A 24,492-nucleotide genomic window follows, 5' to 3' on the forward strand; every position below is an offset into this window, starting at 1 on the left:
TCCAGCCACAAATAAAACAGAGGGTGATGATCCAGACAGTGTTCTGGGAGTATTCTTCCTGTTGGGACATGCAACACTAAGATGTCCCACTTGGTTACAGGTAAAACATTTGCGATTGTCAATAACAGTTTTAGTCCCTGGAGCACCAGAAAAGGGTCGCCCTGGTGGTTGGTTTGCAGAAAAAGGGGAATTCCCCACCGGCTTACCTCCATTCCAGCTGTTTACAGCCTTTCGGGGTTCTGACATCCTGTTGGCGGCATAGGTGTCCGCAATCTGCGCAGCTTCATCCGCAGTTTTAGGCTCCCTGTCACAAACAAACTGTCGTACATCCACAGGACAAATGTGCAAAAACTGATCTTTTATCATGAGATCCTCCAGGTCCTCACGGCTGTTGACAGAAAGTCCTCGGGTCCACTGTAGAAAGGTAGTCCGTAAGTTGCCTACTGTATCAGCGTAGCTGTCAGTTGGTCCTCGCTTTACGCTCCGGAATTTCCTGCGGTACACCTCTGGAGTTAGGTTGTACTTTTTAATCAAAGCAGCTTTTATAGCGTCATAGTCCGCATCAAGCTCAAGAGGAAGGTCAGCAAATACTTCCAGGGCTTTGCCTCTTAGCCCTGGGCTTAAATACTGTGCCCTCTGCTCACGGGGCAGATGGTATTGTCTGCAGGTCTTCTCAAAAGACCGCAAAAAAATGTCCAAGTCCCCATCCTTGTCCAGTACTGGAAAACGTTCTTGACGAGGTCTTTTGGGGTCTACATCCTGGGATTGGGGTTGCACAGAATTGATACCCCTTTCAATACGCGTCATTTCCAGCCTGAATTCTCTATCAGCCTGGCGCTCTGCGGCTGCTCTCTCCTCTCGCTCTGCGGCCGCTCTCTCCTTTTCTCGCTCTGCGGCCGCTCTCTCCTCTCTCTCTGCGGCCGCTCTCTCCTTCTCTCTCTCTGCGGCCGCTCTCTCCTTCTCTCGCTCTGCGGCCGCTCTCTCCTTCTCTCGCTCTGCGGCCGCTCTCTCCTTCTCTCGCTCTGCGGCCGCTCTCTCCTCTCGCGCTGCGGCCGCCTGATTAAATTGAAGGATAAGCTGCAGTCGCAGGCTAGGATCACATTCACCTAGCTGCTGTAGGGCCATTTGTAGAGACACATCCATGCCTTCCTGAGGGCTCCTGCTGTGGGTAGCCTCAGGGGAAACTCTTCCAGGATTAATGTCCATATCTTGGCTCCCTTGAGCCGTGCCAGATCCTTGCTCTGCATCTTGCTCCATCAGAGCACAAACCAGCAGCTCTTTGGACTTGTCAGCCGGGTCGATACCTCTCTGCTCACAGAGGTGGACTAGAGCCTCCTTGCTCTGTCTCTTGTAGATGGTTGCCATCACTGAGTGCAACCTTTGCCAAATAAAAGATAGAAAAGAAAAACGGGGAAGGGAAACTGTTTGCACGTGTGTCTTAGAACAGCACTGATTTGGTCCGTGTAAAACTAGGGTACTCCTCGCAAGGATTCCACTAGTCCTTAAGTGCAGGGGTTAGTTACTTAATCCCAACACTTAATGCTCTGACAAAAATGAATTTATCCCACCGCTGCCACCAATTTGTCACGGAAGAAGATGCCGCCGCCTCGTCACGTGATGTGGGGTGCAACTGTACGGGTTAATTTAGCCTACTCAAACTTGCGCTCACCTTTCACTCAGGACACAAATTGAGCATAAATCACACCTCATACAGCTCCAGCACCAGAACCAGACCCCCTGCCACCACTTATTGCATTTATACTGGGACCAATAAGTATCCCACTCTACATCAATTCTTGCTTCTCAGGCAGTCACCTTGTCACACCACTAGACATGCACACTCAGCATTCCAGCAGTCACACAGTTAACCACACTTCACAAGGCTATGAGTTCGCAGAGCATACAGGGACCAAAATTAAAGTGAAAAGCTTTAATTACAAAAAGTTGATCAGTGCATAAAAAGATATTAAAAACAAAAGAATTACAAAATAAAATGACACACAACACGGCAAAACAGTTATAAAATAAAAAGGGATAAAAATAACAGAAACTTACAAACTTAAAGTAAATCCTGATCCCTGGAGGTGGGAGAAATAAGGGACACATTCAGCTTGTCAAGCAGCCCCCAAAATGTGAACACCAATTCCTGGATTTCATATTGTTTTATATCTTTACAGTTTGGTTCAGATTTCAGAACCTCCCATTCATTAGTTAGTCCAGAGGGTCATTCACAATTGGGCAAAGTGTTAATGAGGGGGGGAGAGTCCAGGAATATTTAAACAGTTCTTTGTTTCCAAATTCCTAGATGCAGGGGTGGGGGTAGGTGCAGAGGAGAGGTGACCAAATGGCTTTTGAGGTCACCAGAGAACATTCTGCAGGTCAGAGTTTATCAGGTTGTAAGGATCTCCAGGATGTTGTAAATGAGGCCTGGACGCTTCAATGGATGCCATATATTTCTACAAAGTTTGTAATTGACCAATAGTTCAACAAATCTTACACATTCAAGAATAATATTTCCTTGACACTGACCCACACTAACCTGCACATAAGTGGAGCTGAGCTGGTGCAGGCACTAGGACATGCGCATCGCGGGCTCACATGGTGGCTGCGGGTGCTATCGCGAGACTTTGGCGAGGAGACCGCCGTAGTCTCGCCGCCGGCTCGCAGGGTGGCTGTGCATACTATCGCCTAAGTCTCGTGCTATCACAAGACTTCGGCAGTCTCCTCGCCAAAGTCTCGCAATAGCACGAGACTTGGGTGATAGTAGCTGCAGCCGCCATGTGAGCCGGCGATGCGCATGCTCTAATGCTCCTGAGGGCTCGGTGACTCTGCATTCCTCCCCTAGTATGTTAAAGGCCAAGCCCTGTCATGTAGAGAGAAGAGGCGAGTGGGTTATTAGCAAAGATAAGAATCTATATTTATAATCCATCCATTTCATATGTTTAACCAAAATATGTGCCTGCACCAGCTCATCTCGCCTTATGTGCAGGTTAGTGTGGGTCAGAACGACCATTTCCAAGTGGTAGGTGTCCTTTAATGATCCCTGACTGGGCCGTTCTCCGGTACCATCCTCTAGTCCCAGATCTGTCCTGATCACGTGAGGACAGAGGTGAAATGATTCTTGTCCTTAGTCCTGCTCTATAGCAGCCGATCTGTATATACATGGAAGTCTACCTGTCCCTCGGTATAGTAGCCCCCTCTCCCTAACTACCTTGAGAAGGGCAATGACCCTATCTGGGGCTGCAGCATCTCGCTATCTCCTCTGTGTAATGGCCCCAGGACATGTCACCCTCCCTCTTATACAGCAGGGGCACCGGGCACACACCTGGTCACAGCCATACACACCCACAGTGCTAGGGGCTAAAAGCTGAATGAGTGCGCGACGTGGACCCCGACGCTGTGCGTGGCACACGATGCGGACACCGCACCGGCAGTAAGACATGACGCGGACTCCGCGTTGGGCGTGCTGCGGATCCCGTGCTGTGTGCGTTACACTCGATGCGGACCCCGACACTCTGTGGGTTAAGCGCGACTCTTACCCCCCCCCCCCACTATGTGTGCGTTACGCGCGATGCTGAACCCCCCCCCCCACCCACTGTTTGAGCCTTGCACGACGCAGAACCCCCCCCCCCCACGATGTGTGCGTTACGTGCAACGCGGGCCCCCCACTGTTTGAGCCTTGCGCGACGCAGACCCCCCATGATGTATGTGTTACGTGCGACGCAGAACCCCCACTATGTGTGCGTTACACGTGACGCGGACCCCCAACTATGTGTGCCTTACGCGCAACACAGACCCCCCCACTATGTGTGCCTTACGCTACAGGGACCCCCCCCCATATGGGTGTTACACGCGGCGCGGACCGCACCCCCCACCATGTGTGTGTGTTGCGGACAACATGGACCAACGATGTGTGCGTTACGCGCAACGCGGACCCTCCACGATATGTGCATGACACTCTGTGTGGGACGCAGACCCTACGCTGTACATTAAACACTACATAACATTACATTACATGATACATTAAGCTTGACGTGTCAATCAACAGAGGAGACAGCGGGAAAAGTGAGGAAACCTGAGACTCTCCCTTTCTCTTGTGTACATATAGAGAGCTCGCTGCTTCCTGCCGGCAGGGTCCGCCCCCTCAGTGACATCACATCCTCAGGGTCACATGACTAGTGAAGAAAGAGCAGGAGGCTCCGCCCCTTTAGTGACATCACACTCCCAGGGTCACATGACTCGTGGGCAGTGAGTGGGAGGATGTGTAAGGAGTGAGTGAGTGAGGAGGTAAATAGTGAGGAGGTAAATAGTTTCCTGTGCTGAGGAGGGAAAAGGTAAGTGATCACTGGAAGACACTGACACCACATGGACCCCAGTTGAGCCTTTGTTCTCAGGGTGGCAATGTGCAAAATATCAGATGGAGCAACGTGAGCTAATTTCTGCTCAATCGTTGGAGCTTTGTTAAAAGTTGCCAGCAGCCCCTCCTCCCCCTCACAGCAGGAGCCCTGGGAACGTGCAGCACTTTATACTGCGGACAGGATTCAGGGGCCCCCAGGCCGTCCTTGTATTTGTACGTGTGGCTGGAGGGAGTGAAGCCGCTGGTTCTGATCCGACTGCTGCATGTGGTGAATCCTAAGAACAAACACAGAAGGAGAAGAGCAGAAATATTCACTCACAGCCCAAGGAGAGCAGAGACCTGAGCAGCATGAGGAAAGATGGCCGACTGTATGAGACTATGTGATGTGTATACGTATATTCATGCCTGTATGTGTGTGTATTAATGTATACACATCAGTGGACCCAACATTCAGGTTTGGGGTTCTGCCTCGCAACCTCGTTCTGCGGCTGTAGTGTATCTGTGTGCTATCCTCTCTGTAGGGCTGCGGCTGTAGTGTATCTGTGTGCTATCCTCTCTGTAGGGCTGCGGCTGTAGTGTATCTGTGTGCTATCCTCTCTGTAGGGCTGTGGCTGTATTGTATCTGTGTGCTATCCTCTCTGTAGGGCTGCGGCTGTAGTGTATCTGTGTGCTATCCTCTCTGTAGGGCTGCGGCTGTAGTGTATCTGTGTGTTATCCTCTCTGTAGGGGTACGGCTGTAGTGTATCTGTGTGCTATCCTCTCTGTAGGGGTGCGGCTGTAGTGTATCTGTGTGCTATCCTCTCTGTAGGGGTACGGCTGTAATGTATCTGTGTGCTATCCTCTCTGTAGGGCTGCGGCTGTAGTGTATCTGTGTGCTATCCTCTCTGTAGGGCTGCGGCTGTAGTGTATCTGTGTGCTATCCTCTCTGTAGGGCTGCGGCTGTAGTGTATCTGTGTGCTATCCTCTCTGTAGGGGTACGGCTGTACTGTATCTGTGTGCTATCCTCTCTGTAGGGGTACGGCTGTAGTGTATCTGTGTGCTATCCTCTCTGTAGGGGTACGGCTGTAGTGTATCTGTGTGCTATCCTCTCTGTAGGGGTACGGCTGTAGTGTATCTGTGTGCTATCCTCTCTGTAGGGGTACGGCTGTAGTGTATCTGTGTGCTATCCTCTCTGTAGGGGTACGGCTGTAGTGTATCTGTGTGCTATCCTCTCTGTAGGGCTGCGGCTGTAGTGTATCTGTGTGCTATCCTCTCTGTAGGGGTACGGCTGTAGTGTATCTGTGTGCTATCCTCTCTGTAGGGCTGTAGTGTATCTGTGTGCTATCCTCTCTGTAGGACTGCAGCTGTAGTGTATCTGTGTGCTATCCTCTCTGTAGGGGTACAGCTGTAGTGTATCTGTGCTATCCTCTCTATAGGGGTACGGCTGTAGTGTATCTGTGTGCTATCCTCTCTGTAGGACTGCGGCTGTAGTGTATCTGTGCTATCCTCTCTATAGGGGTACGGCTGTAGTGTATCTGTGTGCTATCCTCTCTGTAGGGCTGTGGTGTATCCGTGTGCTATCCTCTCTGTAGGGCTGTGGTGTATCCGTGTGCTATCCTCTCTGTAGGGCTGTAGTGTATCTGTGTGCTATCCTCTCTGTAGGGCTGCGGCTGTAGTGTATCTGTGTGCTATCCTCTCTGTAGGGCTGCGGCTGTAGTGTATCTGTGTGCTATCCTCTCTGTAGGGCTGCGGCTGTAGTGTATCTGTGTGCTATCCTCTCTGTAGGGCTGCGGCTGTAGTGTATCTGTGTGCTATCCTCTCTGTAGGGCTGTAGTGTATCTGTGTGCTATCCTCTCTGTAGGGCTGTAGTGTATCTGTGTGCTATCCTCTCTGTAGGGCTGTAGTGTATCTGTGTGCTATCCTCTCTGTAGGGGTACGGCTGTAGTGTATCTGTGTGCTATCCTCTCTGTAGGGCTATGGATGTAGTGTATCTGTGTGCTATCCTCTCTGTAGGGGTACGGCTGTAGTGTATCTGTGTGCTATCCTCTCTGTAGGGCTATGGATGTAGTGTATCTGTGTGCTATCCCCTCTGTAGGGCTGCGGCTGTAGTGTATCTGTGTGCTATCCTCTCTGTAGGGTTACGGCTGTAGTGTATCTGTGTGCTATCCCCTCTGTAGGGCTGAGGCTGTAGTGTATCTGTGTGCTATCCTCTCTGTAGGGCTGTAGTGTATCTGTGTGCTATCCTCTCTGTAGGGCTGTAGTGTATCTGTGTGCTATCCTCTCTGTAGGGCTGTAGTGTATCTGTGTGCTATCCTCTCTGTAGGGGTACGGCTGTAGTGTATCTGTGTGCTATCCTCTCTGTAGGGCTATGGATGTAGTGTATCTGTGTGCTATCCTCTCTGTAGGGGTACGGCTGTAGTGTATCTGTGTGCTATCCTCTCTGTAGGGGTACGGCTGTAGTGTATCTGTGTGCTATCCTCTCTGTAGGGCTATGGATGTAGTGTATCTGTGTGCTATCCCCTCTGTAGGGCTGCGGCTGTAGTGTATCTGTGTGCTATCCTCTCTGTAGGGTTACGGCTGTAGTGTATCTGTGTGCTATCCCCTCTGTAGGGCTGAGGCTGTAGTGTATCTGTGTGCTATCCTCTCTGTAGGGCTGCGGCTGTAGTGTATCTGTGTGCTATCCTCTCTGTGGGGCTGCGGCTGTAGTGTATCTGTGTGCTATCCTCTCTGTGGGGCTGCGGCTGTAGTGTATCTGTGTGTTATCCTCTCTGTAGGGCTGTAGTGTATCTGTGTGTTATCCTCTCTGTAGGGCTGTAGTGTATCTGTGTGTTATCCTCTCTGTAGGGCTGTAGTGTATCTGTGTGTTATCCTCTCTGTAGGGCTGTAGTGCATCTGTGTGCTATCCTCTCTGTAGGGCTGTAGTGTATCCGTGTGCTATCCTCTCAGTAGGGCTGCGGCTGTAGTGTATCTGTGTGCTATCCTCTCTGTAGGGCTGCTGCTGTAGTGTATCTGTGTGCTATCCTCTCTGTAGGGCTGCTGCTGTAGTGTATCTGTGTGCTATCCTCTCTGTAGGGCTGCAGCTGTAGTGTATCTGTGTGCTATCCTCTCTGTAGGGCTGCAGCTGTAGTGTATCTGTGTGCTATCCTCTCTGTAGGGCTGTAGTGTATCTGTGTGCTATCCTCTCTGTAGGGCTGTAGTGTATCTGTGTGCTATCCTCTCTGTAGGGGTACGGCTGTAGTGTATCTGTGTGCTATCCTCTCTGTAGGGCTGTAGTGTATCCGTGTGCTATCCTCTCTGTAGGGCTGTAGTGTATCTGTGTGCTATCCTCTCTGTAGGGCTGTAGTGTATCTGTGTGCTATCCTCTCTGTAGGGCTGTAGTGTATCCGTGTGCTATCCTCTCTGTAGGGCTGTAGTGTATCTGTGTGCTATCCTCTCTGTAGGGCTGTAGTGTATCCGTGTGCTATCCTCTCTGTAGGGCTGTAGTGTATCTGTGTGCTATCCTCTCTGTAGGGCTGCGGCTGTAGTGTATCTGTGTGCTATCCTCTCTGTAGGGCTGTAGTGTATCTGTGTGCTATCCTCTCTGTAGGGCTGTAGTGTATCTGTGTGCTATCCTCTCTGTAGGGCTGTAGTGTATCTGTGTGCTATCCTCTCTGTAGGGCTGTAGTGTATCCGTGTGCTATCCTCTCTGTAGGGCTGTAGTGTATCCGTGTGCTATCCTCTCTGTAGGGGTACGGCTGTAGTGTATCTGTGTGCTATCCTCTCTGTAGGGCTGTAGTGTATCCGTGTGCTATCCTCTCTGTAGGGCTGTAGTGTATCCTTGTGCTATCCTCTCTGTAGGGCTGCGGCTGTAGTGTATCTGTGTGCTATCCTCTCTGTAGGGCTGTGGCTGTATTGTATCTGTGTGCTATCCTCTCTGTAGGGCTGTGGCTGTATTGTATCTGTGTGCTATCCTCTCTGTAGGGCTGTAGTGTATCCGTGTGCTATCCTCTCTGTAGGGCTGTAGTGTATCCTTGTGCTATCCTCTCTGTAGGGCTGCGGCTGTAGTGTATCTGTGTGCTATCCTCTCTGTAGGGCTGTAGTGTATCTGTTTGCTATCCTCTCTGTAGGGCTGTAGTGTATCCGTGTGCTATCCTCTCTGTAGGGCTTAGAGTCACCCAATTCCAGACATATGTAACATGTACGTTGTGGGCATCAGCGGGAAGTGGCTGCACTCAACGCAATAAGTTTCATTGATCAGTCGACCACAGTTCTGGTCCGTTAGAATGTAGACCATGTCCTACTCGTAGACTAGAGTTCATGAGGAGCCGTGATACACAATTTCTAGAGGTGTTCAGAATTTGGAAGAGAGTGAAGAAATGTAAATCTATACCAAGAAAGCTTTTATATTTATAATTGTTATTCCTTTCTAGTAACTCAATGAAAATGGAGAAGGACATGGACCATGTGGTGGCACAGATCCTGGACTTCACCTTGGAGATGATCTCCTTGATTACAAGAGAGGTGAGAGTCTCCCAGGACACGGCTCTTATCTCTAGGAATAACAGCGGGAAATGACTGGAGAGGTGAAGGATTCTTAGGATCTATGTAGTGATCAGTGTCTCCCCATACACAGGATTACACAGTAGTGAAGAAGTCGTCTGGTGAGTGTGTGACCCCCCGTGTGTCAGGAGGATGGACCCAGAGCCCCATCACCCAGCCTCCACCTCATTCACTGATACATGAGCAGAAGATCCTAGAACTTACCTCCAGGATCACTGAGCTGCTGAGCGGAGAGGTGAGCGCTGCCGGGAATGCTGGGACATTGTACAATAACACAAGGGAGGTGTCTGGGTGATACAATACAACAAAACTTTATTGATCTCAGTCGGGATATTCTTTTGTACACACTGTTGAGCCAGGGAATCGGGGAAAACAACCCAGGACCCCAGCGCAAATTGTAACGGGTCAAGTCTGCCTTTCACCGCCTCCAAGTAAAACAAAAGTATCTTTTTCAAAGGTTTTCATTATGTGGGAGGTGAAGGCGATTGGCAGGAAATCACTGTAGTTAGTTGGTTTTTTCGTTTTTTGTAACGGTCTCGTACATGATCATTTCCATATTTTTGGGACTACCTCTCGTTGTAGGCTATAGTTGAAGAGGTTGGTCAGCACATGGCTTAATTCGTGTGCACGTGTTTTGAGTAGTCTGGGACAAAGTCCATCAGGTCCATTGGCCTTGATAGGTTTGAGCGTAGACGGAGCTAGACATACTACGTCCCCAGTTAATTCCAGTACTATTTCCTGGGTGTATGCTTCAGTGGTAGGTGATGGTGGAGGTGCAACACTGATGTCTGTAACCACCTGAAAAGCGGTTAAAAAATTGATTAAGGTCCTCAGTCTTGTGTATCCAATCGTTACTTTGCTCGAGTTTTTCCCCCGTGCCAGTAATTTTTTTTTTTATACCAATCCAGACCTCCTTTGTGTTGTTAGTGGCCAGTTTGGCCTCAAGTTTCCATAGTCGGCCTTGCACTTTACTTTTGTGTCATTGTGTGTGTCAGGTTCTTGTAAGGTGTCAGGACGTCGCTATCTATTTCTCCATGGAGGAGTGGGAGTACATAGAAGGACACAAGAGCCTCGATAAGAATATCAAGATTGAGAATGACAAAGACATGATGGCTGCCAGAATCCTGGACCTCACCATGCAGGTCATCTCCTTGATAACCGGAGAGGTAAGAGTCTCCCAGGACACGGCTCTTATCTCTAGGAATAACAGCGGGAAATGACTGGAGTGTCTCCCCATCCACAGGATTACACAGTAGTGAAGAAGTCTAGTAAGTGTGTCTCAGGAGGATGGACCCTGAACTCCATCACCGAGCCTCCACCTCATTCACTGATAGATGATTGGAGGATCCTAGAACTTACCTCCAGGATCACTGAGCTGCTGAGCGGAGAGGTGAGCGCTGCCGGGAATGCTGGGACATTGTACAATAACACAAGGGAGGTGTCTGGGTGATGACTGTGTCATTGTGGGTGTCAGGTTCCTATAAGGTGTCAGGACGTCGCTGTCTATTTCTCCATGGAGGAGTGGGAGTATCTAGAAGGACACAAGGACCAGTACAAGGACATCGTGATGGAGGACCACCAGCCCCTTACATCATCAGGTAAGAGGAAATCTTCCTGATCTATATCCGAAGTATTTGTAACTTCAAGTGCTCTGCTACATGCTGTAACCTGCTTTCCTTTAACGAGAGATGTCCTCTGGGCTACCGTTGGAGATAAATTCTAGGGCCGTACAGGCTTTATGTTCTTCTCAAAATTACATGGGCAACGGGCTACGGTAGGGACTGTTAAGTATCATTAGGCTCATCTGCACGCACCTGTCGGGCTCAGTTTCTTTTTCTGACAACATGGAGTATATTGGGAATGTGGACCTCTTGAAGCCACCTCCTGTACTTTATGCACTGCTCCAAACTCTTGACCATTTCATGGGTTTTTCTGACGCTGGAGTGAGGACATTGGTAGGAGGTAGAAGTTTTCTTCCCTGGGTTTAATGTACCCCTGTCAGACTGTGTCACATTGGTTGGAGATACCTTCTTCTGTTCTTAGGATGCTGGTTGTACTTTGTACACCTTGTATGACCTTGTCGAAGACCCCCATATTGGTCTGAAGTTGTGGAAGTCTGTGGGTTTTTTTACCTTGGTTTCTTGAAGGTGTTCTTTTCGAGAGTCTGTCCGCTGGCCTTTATCAATGAACTAACTAAACTATCATAAAATTTCCTACAATCTGTGCTAGTATAATTGTGGCCATGGCCCGGAAAGACACTGAATGGCCGTTGGCGCAATGAGTATATATCCACCTTGACGTCAGCTGTTGTACACAGGAAATGCCTCTAAGTCTGGTTTGATGATTGTAGTGGCGATTCATTTTATGTCCATTGGTGGACAAACCTGGAGTGAAGGTCATCTAGATTCATCCATAATCTGATTGTATACGGAAATTCATAGGAGAGGTTCAAAGTTTATTCATGTACGGAGGGTAGGCAGGGCTGTCGAGTCCGAGTCGTGATAAAATGGACAAACTCCAAAGTGTGATCAATGCAGTATGGGCTTAGTATTCGTGAAAATTAAGAAATATCCTTTTAAATGATCTTTTGTACTGTATCCACCGCTGGTTGTATGAAAAATAAGGTTGTAGAGTCAGGGTTAGGGGAATTTGGGAATCGGAGTCGGAATTTTGACTTTCCGACGCCACCGCCCAGAAGGCCGGGATAGCTAAAACAGCCTTGAGAAAAATATAATACAGTTTTGCAGTGCTTTTTAAAGATCAGCATTGACGAGGTGGGTCTTACATCAGGTGTGAGGGAAGTGGTAACGAAGCAGAGAAGACAAGAGACCGCTTCTGGTTTTGGGAACAATAAAGGTTTTCAACAAAAAGATTGATGATATTCTGTCTTTGTGGTAAGTTCTTGGGTCTTCATGGAGGAGTGAAAAGTATCAGAAACGTTGGATAGTAAGGAGATGAGTTTTGGTGTGGTGAAGAGTAAAAATGGAGGAAATTTTTAGCCGAACATTGTAACGAGGGAGGCACTTTGCAGTCTATTAAGAAATTCTCCTTAATTTAGAAAAAACAAATAAAAAAGTATATTAGAAACACCCCCCTCACCCCACACACAATATTATAAAATCATCTGAAATTACAGTTACTCTTTAAAGTGACCAAAAATCTGTATTTGTAGAACGTTGGGAATGCCAGGACCCAAAATGATCGAGGGCCTTTAGGTTTGATGAGGGGGGTTGTAGACCGTACCAAAAGAAAAGAATGAGTGGAAGAGTTTGAAGATGTGGAGCTTTAATAGGGGACAAGTGACAGAGGGAACTAGACAAGATAAGTCAAGCTAAACGTTCTGCGGAATGAGGGAAGTCTGCTCCTCGAGTTTCTCGAGTCGAGTCTCAGCTCTGTGTAGCTGCCATACTGGGCTGAAAAATGTATAGACATAGATGGGGTCTCCATGAGATATCAGTGATGTGATCACACACTTAGATTTGTTGTTCCTTCTGTCATTATTCAAGTAGATAACATCTCTAGTCACCGGACGTAGTAAGTATGTATATCCTCTACACCCAGCTCTCATCCGTAAGCTGTATGGTGATACTAGTCTTGGTTATCGTACAGATATCAATTATTTTATTTTTATTTTTTTTCTAGGTAAAACACAGATGTATGGCTCCCATCCACCTCTTCCACCACCTACCAATCATGAAGTAGAAGAGCATCAATCAGAAACTGCACAAATACTGCCACCAGTATGGTCATCTTCTGAATGTGGGGAAAAGTCTAATAAGATACATGACATGTCCATTCACAAGAGAAGTCACATTGAAAAGCGGCCAATTCCATGTCCCGACTGTGATAGGGTCTTCACCCGGGCTACAGCTTTTATTCAACATCAGAGAATTCACGCAAAAGGGAAGCCATTTACATGTTCAGAATGCAAGAAGTTTTTTATAGATGCAAAAACTCTCGAACTACATGAGAGAATTCACACGGGGGAGAAGCCGTATTCCTGTTCAGACTGTGGCAAAGGTTTTACCCATAAGGCAGCTTTCGTGGAACATCGAAGAGTTCACACAAGGGAGAAGATATTTTGCTGTGATGTATGTGGAAAATGGTTTTCCCATCACTCATCTTTGAAAAAACATCATTTAACCCACACGGGGGAGAAGGCATTTTCGTGCACGGAATGTGGGAAAAGTTTCGTCCAAAAATCCACTCTAGTGCTACATCTCAAAGCTCACTCTGGGGAGAAGCCGTTTGAATGTTCAGAATGCGGGAAACGATTTACCCATAAATTTTATCTGAAAAATCATCTAACAATTCACACCGGAGAGAAGTGGTTTACGTGCGCAGAATGCAATAAATCGTTCAACAGGAAAATACGCCTGCTGGAGCATCAGAGAATTCACACAGGAGAGAGGCCATTTCCATGTTCAGAATGTGGCAAATGTTTCACCAGGAAGAGGCTTCTTATTGAGCATCAGAGTATTCACACGGGAGAGAAGCCGTATCCATGCACTGAATGTGAGAAATTTTTTACTGACAAAACAAGTCTCGTTAGACACCGGAAAATTCACACAGGGGAGAAGCCTTTCTCATGTGATGAATGTGGGAAATGTTTTATGGACAAACCAGGTCTTTCGAGACACCAGAGAAGTCACACAGGAGAGAAGCCTTTTACATGCTTCGAATGTGGCAAAAGTTTTGCTTATAAAAAAAGTCTTTTAGCTCATTCAACAACTCACACAGGGAAGTAGACGTTGTCACATTTTACGTGTAGCAAAATAAGTTAGATCTTAATAAACATAAAATATTTCGCGCACAGCCGTTTTGTCAAATTATTTGCATGTGTTGTCATCCTGATACCGTCAGCCCATGACCCCAATCTCCAACTATCCATCATCTCCATAAGACGCAAGGACCCAGTGGTCTCATATTGGCCATATTTACTCAATGGATTACCAAGAGGATAATGGACGCCCCATTGAGGGTCTGGTTAACAGTATACTGTACTAAGTATTTTGGATTTAAAGCTGTCTCACCCCACGATCTGGGAATAATAGACCCACACAATTGTATATTATACATAATTCCTACCTTATCCCAGTCCATCTGTTTAAAATGGACTGGGATACCTGGAGTAGTTGAACAGGATATGTAGCTGTATGTCGGCCCTTTACGAGGTTCTGAAGGTTGGTAACTTCTTGCCTCTCATAGTTTCTACGGTTGAAAAAAGACACTTGTCCATCAAGTTCAACCAAGGAAGGGAAGGGATTGGATGAGGAAGGGATTTAGGGGAAACAATTATATATAACATAACCATCAATGTTATTTAGGTGTAAAAAGGCATCTAGACCCTTCTTGAAGCTCTCTGCTGTCCCTGCTGTGACCAGCGCCTGAGGCAGGCTATTCCACAGATTGACCGTTCTCATAGTAAAAAAGCCCTGTCGCCTCCGGTGATTAAACCTTGATTTCTCCAAACGGAGACAGTGCCCCCTCGTCTTTTGATTTGATCTAATCTGAAACAACTTACCACCATATTTTTTGTATGGACCATTCATATATTTAAATAAATAAATCATGTCCCCTCGTAGTCGTCTCTTTTCCAGACTAAATAAATCTAGTTGTTTTAATCTTTCCATGACACTCCATACCCGTTATCATTTTTGTGGCTCTACGTTGAACCCTCTCCAGCTCCAGGGCATCCTTTTTATGGACCGGTGCCCAGAACTGGACAGCATATTCCAGGTGTGGCCGAACCAGTTTTACTCCCCCAAGGACATATTTTGCCTTTGGATTATTGGCCCCCAGGTGCATAACCTTACATTTATCCACATTAAACCTCATTTGCCAAGTGGATGACCAAACATTCAGTTTGTCCAAGTCACCCTGCAGCCTATGAACATCCTCCATAGACTGTATTACACTACACAGTTTGGTGTCATCTGCAAAAATAGACACAGTGCTATTAATTCCTACCTCTATATCATTAATAAATATATTAAATAACTCTCCCAGTCCCTTATATAGCCCTTTACAAGCAAGTGTGATGCACTCAACTCACAGCCTGTGCTAGCTGGAACATCCGCCCCGAATCTTGACAACCAGAAGGTAACTGACATGCTAAGTTCAGTACCGATTTCTTAGGATTTAGGCTGGATATTCCAGCCAGAAGGTGCTACGCGAGTTGGAAGCATCATTTTCGCTCATATGTGTAGAGCCGAACCTTTGTGATATTATTATGATATTTTTGAGAGAATCTTAATTTATAGCTCTGCGTAAGAATAGCCCTACTGCACAGACCCCCGCGCCGCACACTACGCACCGCACAGACCCGGTTCAAGATGACTGGCTTGAGGAGAGAAACGTGGAAGGAGTTGCAAAACTTTGGCTTGCTAAAGCTCTGTCCACCTGCGGCCGGGGGCTGGAGTGGCCCTTGGAAAGTAGGAGCCAAGCGAGGTAGACGTCGTCGACAGACTTGGGGTTGCTTGTGATGTGACTCCTCGGTACGCTCCCTAAACCGCAAGTCAATCCGAGTGGCCAAGGTAATAATAGCACTCAGCGTAGACGGCAGGTGACAAGCGGCCAATGCATCCTTGACTTGAAGAAAAGACCTTTCCTGAAGGTTGCGGACAGGGCTGCATCAGAACTGGAGGCAGTTGCAATTTATAGGCCACCGGGATGATGCGACTGAGGACTTCAAATGGACCCAAGAACCAAGGTCCCAATTTGTAGCCAGGGATTTTCATCCGTACGTATATGGAGGATAACCAGACCCTGTCACCAGGAGCAAAAACAGTAGATGGTCTGTGTTTTTTGTCCACTTGACGCTTAGTTTGAGCAGAAGCTTGGAGCAACAAAGTATGGACTTGTTCCCAGATAGCCTTTTAGATGCTGTACCAAGTCCTCCACAGCAGACACGGGTAACGGAAGAGGAGGCCGTGGATGCAGTCCATAATTAACAAAGAAGGGAGCAGAAGCAGCAGAAGTGGAGTCCAGGGAATTGTAGGAGAATTCCGCCCATGGAAGAAGAGAAGCCCGGTCGTCCTGACGGGCAGACACAAAGTGGCGGAGGTAGCAAGCCAAAGTCTGATTCACCCTTTCCACTTGGCCGTTCGACTGAGGGTGATAGGCGGAGGAAAAGTCCAATTTCACCTGCAGCTGGTTACACAGAGACCTCCAGAACTTGGATACGAACTGAACACCTCGATCTGAAACTATGTGCCAAGGAAGGCCACGAAGCAGGAAGATGAAACTGGCAATCCTGGAAGAGGGACAAAATGGAACATTTTGGAAAAGTGGTTAGTCATCACCCAGATAACGGTATTGGCAGATGATGGCAGCAGATCTATAATAAAGTCTATAGAAACATGAGACCGTGGGCAGGTGGGCATGGGTAACGGCAATAGAAGACCAGCAGGTTTTTATCATCCCGAAAATCCTGAACGTCCTGAAGTCAGGCCACCAATAGAATCGGGAAATGAGGGCCACAGAGTGCTGCACCACAGGATGCCCAGCCAAACAAGACAAATGTCCCCAGGTCAGGATCCTTTATCGAAGACAAGGTCACACATAAGTCTTGCGGGGAGGTAGTTGTCGGAGGTCCACCAGTGCAGCAAGAACCAGCCGTTCAGGAGGAACAACATCCGAGGCACGAGAGAGAGCATCGGCCTTAACATTCTTCTCTGCAGGATGGAAGTGCATTAGGAAATTGAATTAGGAGAAGAAGAGAGACCAACGCGCCTGTCTTGGATTGAGATGCTGAGCAGTCTGAAGGTACAGTAGGTGTATGATCAGTATAGATACTGAATGGATGATGAGCACCTTTCAGAAGATAACACCATTCTTCCAAAGTGAGCTTAATAGCCAGAAGCTCCTGATCACCAATTGAATAGTTCCATTCTGCAGCTGAAAAGGTCTTGGAGAAGAACCAACAGGTGAGAGTTCGGCCCTTGGGACCCTTATGTGTGAGAACAGCTCTAGCACCAAAGGATGAGGCATCAACCTCTACCAGGAACGGTCTCTCAGTGTCAGGCCGGGTGACAATGGGAGCCGATGAAAAGGCAAATTTTAGCTTCTTGAACGAGTCTTCAGCCACCGGAGGCCAAAGCTTAGGGTTGGCGTTCTTCTTGGTCAGTGCCACAATGAGAGATACTAGGGAGGAAAAAGGTGGGAAAAACTGCCGGTAGTAATTGGCAAAGCCAAGGAGTTTCTGAATAGCTTGTAGACCCACAGGACAAGGCCACTGAAGTACTGCAAACTTCTCGAGCTTGGCAGAGAGGCGATTAACCCTTAGTCATCTGAGAACTTGCCGTACATGGACCCGATGGGATTCGGTGTTCGCAGAGAAAACCAGCATGTCGTCCAGGTAGACCACAACACAGGTATAAAGTAAGTCTCTGAATATGTCGTTGACAAACTCCTGGAACACCGCCGGATTCATTACAGAGACCAAAGGGCATTACAAGATATTCGAAGTGCCCATCCCGAGTATTGAAGACGGCCTTCCATTCATCACCTTCACATATGCAGATGAGGTTATATGCCCCCCGCAGATCATGCTTGGAGAAAACCTTGGCACTGCGGTAATCTATACACAAACTGAGAGAACCATCCTTCTTGGACGCAAAGAAGAATCCTGCTCTGGCAGGGGACTAAGACTTGCATATAAAACCCTTCTGCAGGTTCTCTTTTATGTAGGCCAACATGGCCGGGGTTTCAGGAACAGATAGGGGGTACACTCGACTCCGTGGAGGAGATGTACCCGGCTTCAAGTCTATTGGACAGTCATAGGGTTGATGTGCCGGCAGTGTCTCTGCTTGCTTTTTAGCAAAAACGTCTGCAAATCTGCATATAGAGCAGGGAGTCCCAACAAAGGCTTGGAGGACAGCAGAAGTGAAACAGTGGCGATGCGACAAGGCAGTTCCAGACAACGTGACTGGAATTCTGGTCCCAGCGGAGAACTTCACCCGTCTGCCAGTTGAGCACCGGCGGAAGGCAAGCACATGAAAGGAAAGTCTCTCCTTGTGCAAAACCCCGACTTGTAGACATAGGGGTTCTGTGCGGTACCGGATTGGATCCTGGAGAATCTACCCACTTACAGACGAGATGACCAGTAGCTTCTCGCGACAGACCAGAGGAAGATGGTACTGAGAGACCAAAGTGACATCCAACCGGAATCCAGGAAGGCAGAGGCTGGAAACGGATCATCTGTCCCGGAGCTATGTAGGACAGGTATGTTCGGACACGGAGAAGCTTTGTTCTCATCAAGGGATACTTCCCCCAAGAACCCTAGGTTCATGTGTTTCCCGGATACTGAGAACAGAGTGGACAAGTACGAAGGATGTGTTCTGGGGTGGTACAGTAGAGACAGAGGTTCTCCTGAAGTCATCTGGCTCGTTCCTGGGAAGACTGCCAAGCTCTGTCCACCTGCATAGGCTCCTCTGCAGACGGTGCGGCCGGGGGCTGGAGTGGCCTTTGGAAAGTAGGAGCCGAGCGAGGTAGACGTCGTTGACAGACTTGGGGTTGCTCGTGGCGTGACTCCTCGGTACGCTCCCTAAACGGCACATCAATCAGAGTGGCCAAGGTAATAATACCACTCAGAATAGACGGCAGGTCACGAGCAGCCAATGCATTCTTGACTTGAAGAAAAAGACCTTTCCTGAAGGTTGTGGACAGGACTGCTTCAGAACTGGACAGCATATTCTCCTACGGAAGAGTTCCCCTGGCGCAGATTCAACAGCGCAGTCTCGGCAGAGGAGGCCTGTGCAGGTTCTTTGAACATGGACCGGAATTCCGACAGAAATGCAGTGTGAGTAGCAGTGACCAGGTTGTCTCTGTCCCAAAGAGGAGATGCCGAGGATAGGGCTTTTCTGGAGAGGAGACCGATGATAAATGCCACCTTGGATCGACCGTGACAAATTGAGACGGTCAATGTTCAATGTGCAGGGAACACTGGGTAATAAAGCCGGAAGCAGGAAAACTAGCCAGGGTAGTGGGAGACACAGCAGGAGCAGTCTCAGGAACCAGATGCTGATGCTGCATGCAATCTAAGTGGCGCGCAAGCCCTATGAGGTGGGGACACACGCACGGCAGTCCGCTGGAGAGCAGGAGCCAGGACAGATGAGTCCGGAGCAGCACCTGGAGTGGAGGAACACGTCTGTCTCAGATTGCGGGCACACCCGTGATAATCTGAACACGGGAATAAACACATAGCCTAGAAAGGAAACCTTTTGTACACAAAAATTACATTTTTCCATCTTAGTGAAAATGTTATTCTTTTGTAAGCGGGACAGTACCAGGCATAGGTGCTCCTAATGTGTAGTAAGATATGAGGAAAAAAACATAATATCAAGAGTCATGACCATGTATTCAAAATGCCCCAAGGGTTTATTAAAAGCGGTTTTCCACTCGTCCATCTCCCGGATTCAAACCAAATTGTAGGCCCCCCGGAGATCTAACTTGGAAAAGACCTGAGCCCCAGAGGTCTGTTTGAGGAGATCAGGAGTCCGGGGAAGAGGTCCAGAGTTTTTCATAGTTATCTTTCTTTTCTACAAAAAATAACCCAGCCCCAGTGGGTGACTCAGAGGGACGGATATGACCAATGGCTAAGCTATCATCAATGTAGTTTTTCAAAGACTCACGCTCAGGTACAGAAAGGTTATAAATTAGGCCCATAGGAAACTTAGCATCCTTGAGAAGGTCAATCTTGCAATCAACGTCCCTGTGAGGAGGGACAGGGGTTTGGAAACTACATCAGAGAAATCAGAGAGAAAGTCTAAGGTTTCCCAGTTTATTACTGGGTTGTGTGTCTGTAACCAGGGCAATCCCAGAACCACGTTTACAGTAAAATTTTTCATGACTAAGGATGAACACATTTCTTCATGAATATCTCCAATTACTAGTTTAACATGCAGAGTGTGGAATTTGACCCGTTTGGGGGGGGGGGGGGGTCGAATCCACACCAGACGGAATCAAAGAAGGGAACAGCTGAGACACAAAATCAGAATCGATGAAGTTTGCAGCAGAACCTGAATCCAAAAAGGCATGTCCAAGAACTGAGGCCAATTGGAACTTAACCATACAGGGAGTACCTGAGCTCCTAGGCTGCCCCCCGATCACAGTCTAGGAGTGGAAGTTTTTCTGCTCTCCTTCTTAGGACAAGCGTTAAGCAGATGTTCGTAGCCTCCATCGTTGCGCCCTCCTCTGTCCTGCAGCAACATTGTCGAGTCAGTCATGTACTGTCGGAAAGCAGCACAGTACTCCTCTGTTGTCTGTTTGCCCTGTGGCAGAGATTAAATACAAGATACAGCAAGAGCGCAGTGGTCTGGTTTGTCATAAATCTGTCCAAAGCAGAAAAAAGGCGTCAAGAGATGAGCAAAAAGGAGACTCGGAGGGTAGAGAGAAAACCCAAGTTTGCAGGTCACTGCGCAGGAGAGAAATGACTAGACCCACCCTCTGTGTCTCTGTCCGAGATGAGTGAGGACATAAAGAAAAATAAATAATAAAAATGAAAAAGTTCTGCCTTAGGAACCTACTATCTATCCTGCAAGGCCCTGGGAGGTGAGAAGATCCCAAATAGGTCTGTCAGCAACTGTGAGATGGTGCAGACAGCAAACAGAAATGTGAGGGTTAGGACAGTATTCAGAGGGAAAAAACGGTACGAACAACGACGAAACAAATGGGATTCAAGACAGTAAAAAAAACTAAAGCAGACGCAAGAAAAGGGAACTGAAGACAAAAAGACTCAGAACATAGAAGAGTGGGCAGAACTGCCGGGTCGCCACTAGAGAGTTTGTCAAGGTCAAAAAATGCTCGTCAAGGAATAGCAAACTAACTGGCAAAATACAATAACGGATAGAAAGCAACAACGCTAGGGGAGAACAGGAGACCAGGAATGCAGCTAGGGCAGGAATAGTGCACCAGCCTGGTAGTAGATGCTGGGATAGCTGTGATGGAGCTGTGTCCAAACTGTGGAATCTGCAGCTCTGGGCAAGAATCTCCTGACTCCTGGGATTGGTATCTGTGACAGCACTAATGGTGGCTGTACACTGCCTCTCTCTCTTCACTCAGATCTGACTCTCTGCTCTGTGGAAAAGCCATGAGGTCTAAGAGGCCTGTGCTCCCACTGCCCGGGGGTTTTATTCTCCTGGTCAGGTGGTAGCGCCTCTCCAATCACACTCCAGTTTACAATATAGCCACATCATTGGTCAATAACTTACACCCACTTAACTATTGGCTGTTCAGGCAGAATCTACAGCTGCTATTACACACTGACCCAGTGCTAGAAACTTCTAAGGGGTTCATGACTCCCTCTGACCGCGCCTGACCTGGAGAGAGCGTTCTCCACAACTACCAGCCGGCCTATGTATTAGCAGGGGTGTTACAGACTGCATGAGAGGTTTGGGGATGGGGTCACTGATGCTATAGAGACACCGAGGGCAGAGGCTGTAATCCTCCTCTATATCACTCTCCATGATGGAGGAATCTGAAAGAAGACACCTCCCCCTCATACCAGTGCCCGCCTACACTGATCACATGATCTATGACATCATCACAGGTCCTTCATCCACCAGTTCTCCTCTATGCACATATACACCCTGCCGCTGCCCGTACAGTGACCTCACACTCCCAGGGTCACATGACTAGGGGATAGAGTGGAGGAGATAAGAGGTAAGTGATCAGAGGAGGTGGCCGGGAGATATGGGACAGGGACTACGGATTAGATTGCAGTAATCCGGGATGTGTAGTGCGTTACCGGTGTCTGATGTGCACCACCGGCCTCTGTACATGGAGAGAGACCCAGCAGTGACCGGTGATGAAGCTGTGTAGGTGGGATGTGATGTAACGTGGTCAGAAACATTACACCTAGATGCTGATATAGGATTATACTATATACTATATGTAATATACTGGCTACTAGATCATTTCATACTTGTATTTCTCAGGTTTCTTATAAATAAGAGAATGATCATAGACCCAGTGAGGATGGAGACAGACAGCAACTACATATCTGCCAGGATCCTGGAGCTCACCCTGGAGATGATCTCCTTGATAACCGGAGAGGTGAGAGTCTCCCAGGACACGGCTCTTATCTCTAGGAATAACAGCGGGAAATGACTGGAGAGGTGAAGGATTCTTAGGATCTATGTAGTGATCAGTGTCTCCCCATACACAGGATTACACAGTAGTGAAGAAGTCGTCTGGTGAGTGTGTGACCCCCCGTGTGTCAGGAGGATGGACCCAGAGCCCCATCACCGAGCCTCCACCTCATTCACTGATACATGAGCAGAAGATCCTAGAACTTACCTCCAGGATTACTGAGCTGCTGAGCGGAGAGGTGAGCGCTGCCGGGAATGCTGGGACATTGTACAATAACACAAGGGAGGGGTCTGGGTGATGACTGTGTCATTGTGGGTGTCAGGTTCCTATAAGGTGTCAGGACGTCACTGTCTATTTCTCCATGGAGGAGTGGGAGTATATAGAAGGACACAAGGACCAGTACAAGGACATCATGATGGAGGACCACCAGCCCCTCACATCACCAGGTAAGAGGAGACCTTCCTGATTATAGAGGACAGAGCAGGTGTGAGGTCACCTCCTCCATCATCTCATCATCACATATAGACAATGTATCAGTCACTGTGTATATTTCCTATAGATGGATCCAGTCAGAGAAATCCCCCAGAGAGATGTCCCAGTCCTGGAGATTCCCGAGATATTACACAGGAACCAGAGAGATGTCCCAGTCCTGGAGATTCCCGAGATATTACACAGGATCCAGAGAGATGTCCCAGTCCTGGAGATTCCCGAGATATTACACAGGATCCAGAGAGATGTCCCCGTCCTGGAGATTCCCGGGATTGTCCAGAGGAACCAGAGAGATGTCCCAGTCCTGGAGATTCCCGAGATATTACACAGGATCCAGAGAGATGTCCCAGTCCTGGAGATTCCCGAGATATTACACAGGATCCAGAGAGATGTCCCCGTCCTGGAGATTCCCGGGATTGTCCAGAGGAACCAGAGAGATGTCCCAGTCCTGGAGATTTCCAATTTATTAAAGAAGAACCAGCAGAGAATGTCCCACTGGATCATCAGGTAGATGGAGCTGAGATTCCTGTAAATCCTCTATAGATTGATGTTATGGAGCTTCTACTTACCTTCAGAGGAGAGTGTGTCTCTGTGGTCACTAATGAGTGTGACAGGTCGAGTCCTTGGAGTCAGAAATCCCTTCTTTTACACTGCGATTTACCCAAATATAACAATGAAACCCACTTCAGGGACCTTGGGACAAAACGTCTCCAGTGCACCACGTCCCGCTCTATGCTGCTGTGTTTTATGAATGTTATTAATCACATAGACTTGTTTCTGTCGTCTTTTTGACATTTTTGCTGAAAGAATAATTCTCATTTTTTCTATGTGACTTTTTTAAGTGTTTCTATTTTCCTCTTTACACACAAATGAAAATGAAGGTGTTTTATTATGAAAGCAGTGATGTCCCTCAGGATCAACTAAAATCATTTAATGCAGCAAAATTCCAAAAATCTTTATGTTAATGTGTAGGGATTATGGATAATGATATTGATCCTGTGTAATCATAACTGGAGGAGACCCTTCTACCTCTAAGACACATTGGCACTTACCTTATCTTTTACAGGAAAGTTGTGGTGGAAGGAGGAGCGGAGAGGAAATCCCCTCATCAGTGACAGAGGAGGGTAAGAGCCTTTCATGTATCTTGTGGGTTATTCTTCCCTTATACATTGCAGGAGGAGATTACATCTTAAAGGGATTAGCCACTATTTTACATAAATTGTCTTTACTGCCTTGTAGATAATCCCTGAATGTTCATTGATTGATTCAGCAGTCCTGCTACTTACTTTTGTCCTGTTTGCAGAACCTTGATGCTTTTTAATACTCTGCAGAATAGGTGGAGCTGTAGCAGTAGGAATGACTCATCCTGCTCCCTCCCTCTTGCTGTCTCTGTTATTACGGATGGACTGTTAGAGAGAGGGCGTGACGTCACATGGACAACCTGGAGCAGAGACTGAAGCTGTGTATATATGCAGGGTGCACCGCGCTCAGAACAGGGAAAGGCTGAGGCTCTCACAGGAGAGATTTATTGAAAAGTGGCCAAATACTTTAATGGTGGAGATGTAGATAAGTTATCAAGTGATAAGTAGGACCTGGAGAACGTATCTTGGACATTTTGGATTGTTGGGTAGTGAGGAGATGACAGGGAAATAATTTTGCACTGGGGTGGTGAAGGGACCAGGTTATCAAATATTCCATTATTTACTTCCACTTGTTGAAGGAAATCTTCCCCATCCGGGCCGCAGCCGCATTCCTTTTTTCACTAATTCTTGGATGAAGCTGCTGATAGTAAATTTAATCCTCAAAAATATACTATATATATATATATATATATATACTGGGGGCATGAAGTAGCTGCAGACATCTCTGGGGGCAAAGACTACTCCACACCCTCTGTAGACACTACAAACCCGTCTTTACGCACTCCAGCTTCTTCTTCTAGCGCATCTTCAGCAGCCATTGCTCTGCACAAGCGCAGTAGCTCCTGCTCCACTGCCGGTGACACATCTGCTGCCTGAGGGCTTGTGCAGTAGCTT

The 24,492-nt window shown here is 47.7% G+C and overlaps 1 protein-coding gene across 1 annotated transcript in view; it reads left to right on the top strand.

The window, feature by feature from the left end:
- Positions 1-4,345: 4,345 nt before the first annotated feature.
- LOC140119779 (uncharacterized) overlaps positions 4,346-24,492 on the top strand; it is a 654,457-nt gene continuing 634,310 nt past the window's right edge. Inside the window, exons 1-8 of the mRNA XM_072139128.1 lie at positions 4,346-4,427; positions 8,746-8,836; positions 8,949-9,110; positions 9,871-10,041; positions 10,119-10,265; positions 22,290-22,413; positions 22,527-22,963; positions 23,523-23,580. Of these exons, the coding sequence (XP_071995229.1) occupies positions 4,402-4,427; positions 8,746-8,836; positions 8,949-9,110; positions 9,871-10,041; positions 10,119-10,265; positions 22,290-22,413; positions 22,527-22,963; positions 23,523-23,580 (1,216 nt within the window). The 5' untranslated portion in view covers positions 4,346-4,401. The remainder of the gene's footprint in view (positions 4,428-8,745; positions 8,837-8,948; positions 9,111-9,870; positions 10,042-10,118; positions 10,266-22,289; positions 22,414-22,526; positions 22,964-23,522; positions 23,581-24,492) is intronic.

Source organism: Engystomops pustulosus, chromosome 2 (genome assembly GCF_040894005.1).
Source record: "Engystomops pustulosus chromosome 2, aEngPut4.maternal, whole genome shotgun sequence".
Lineage (NCBI taxonomy): Eukaryota > Metazoa > Chordata > Amphibia > Anura > Leptodactylidae > Engystomops > Engystomops pustulosus.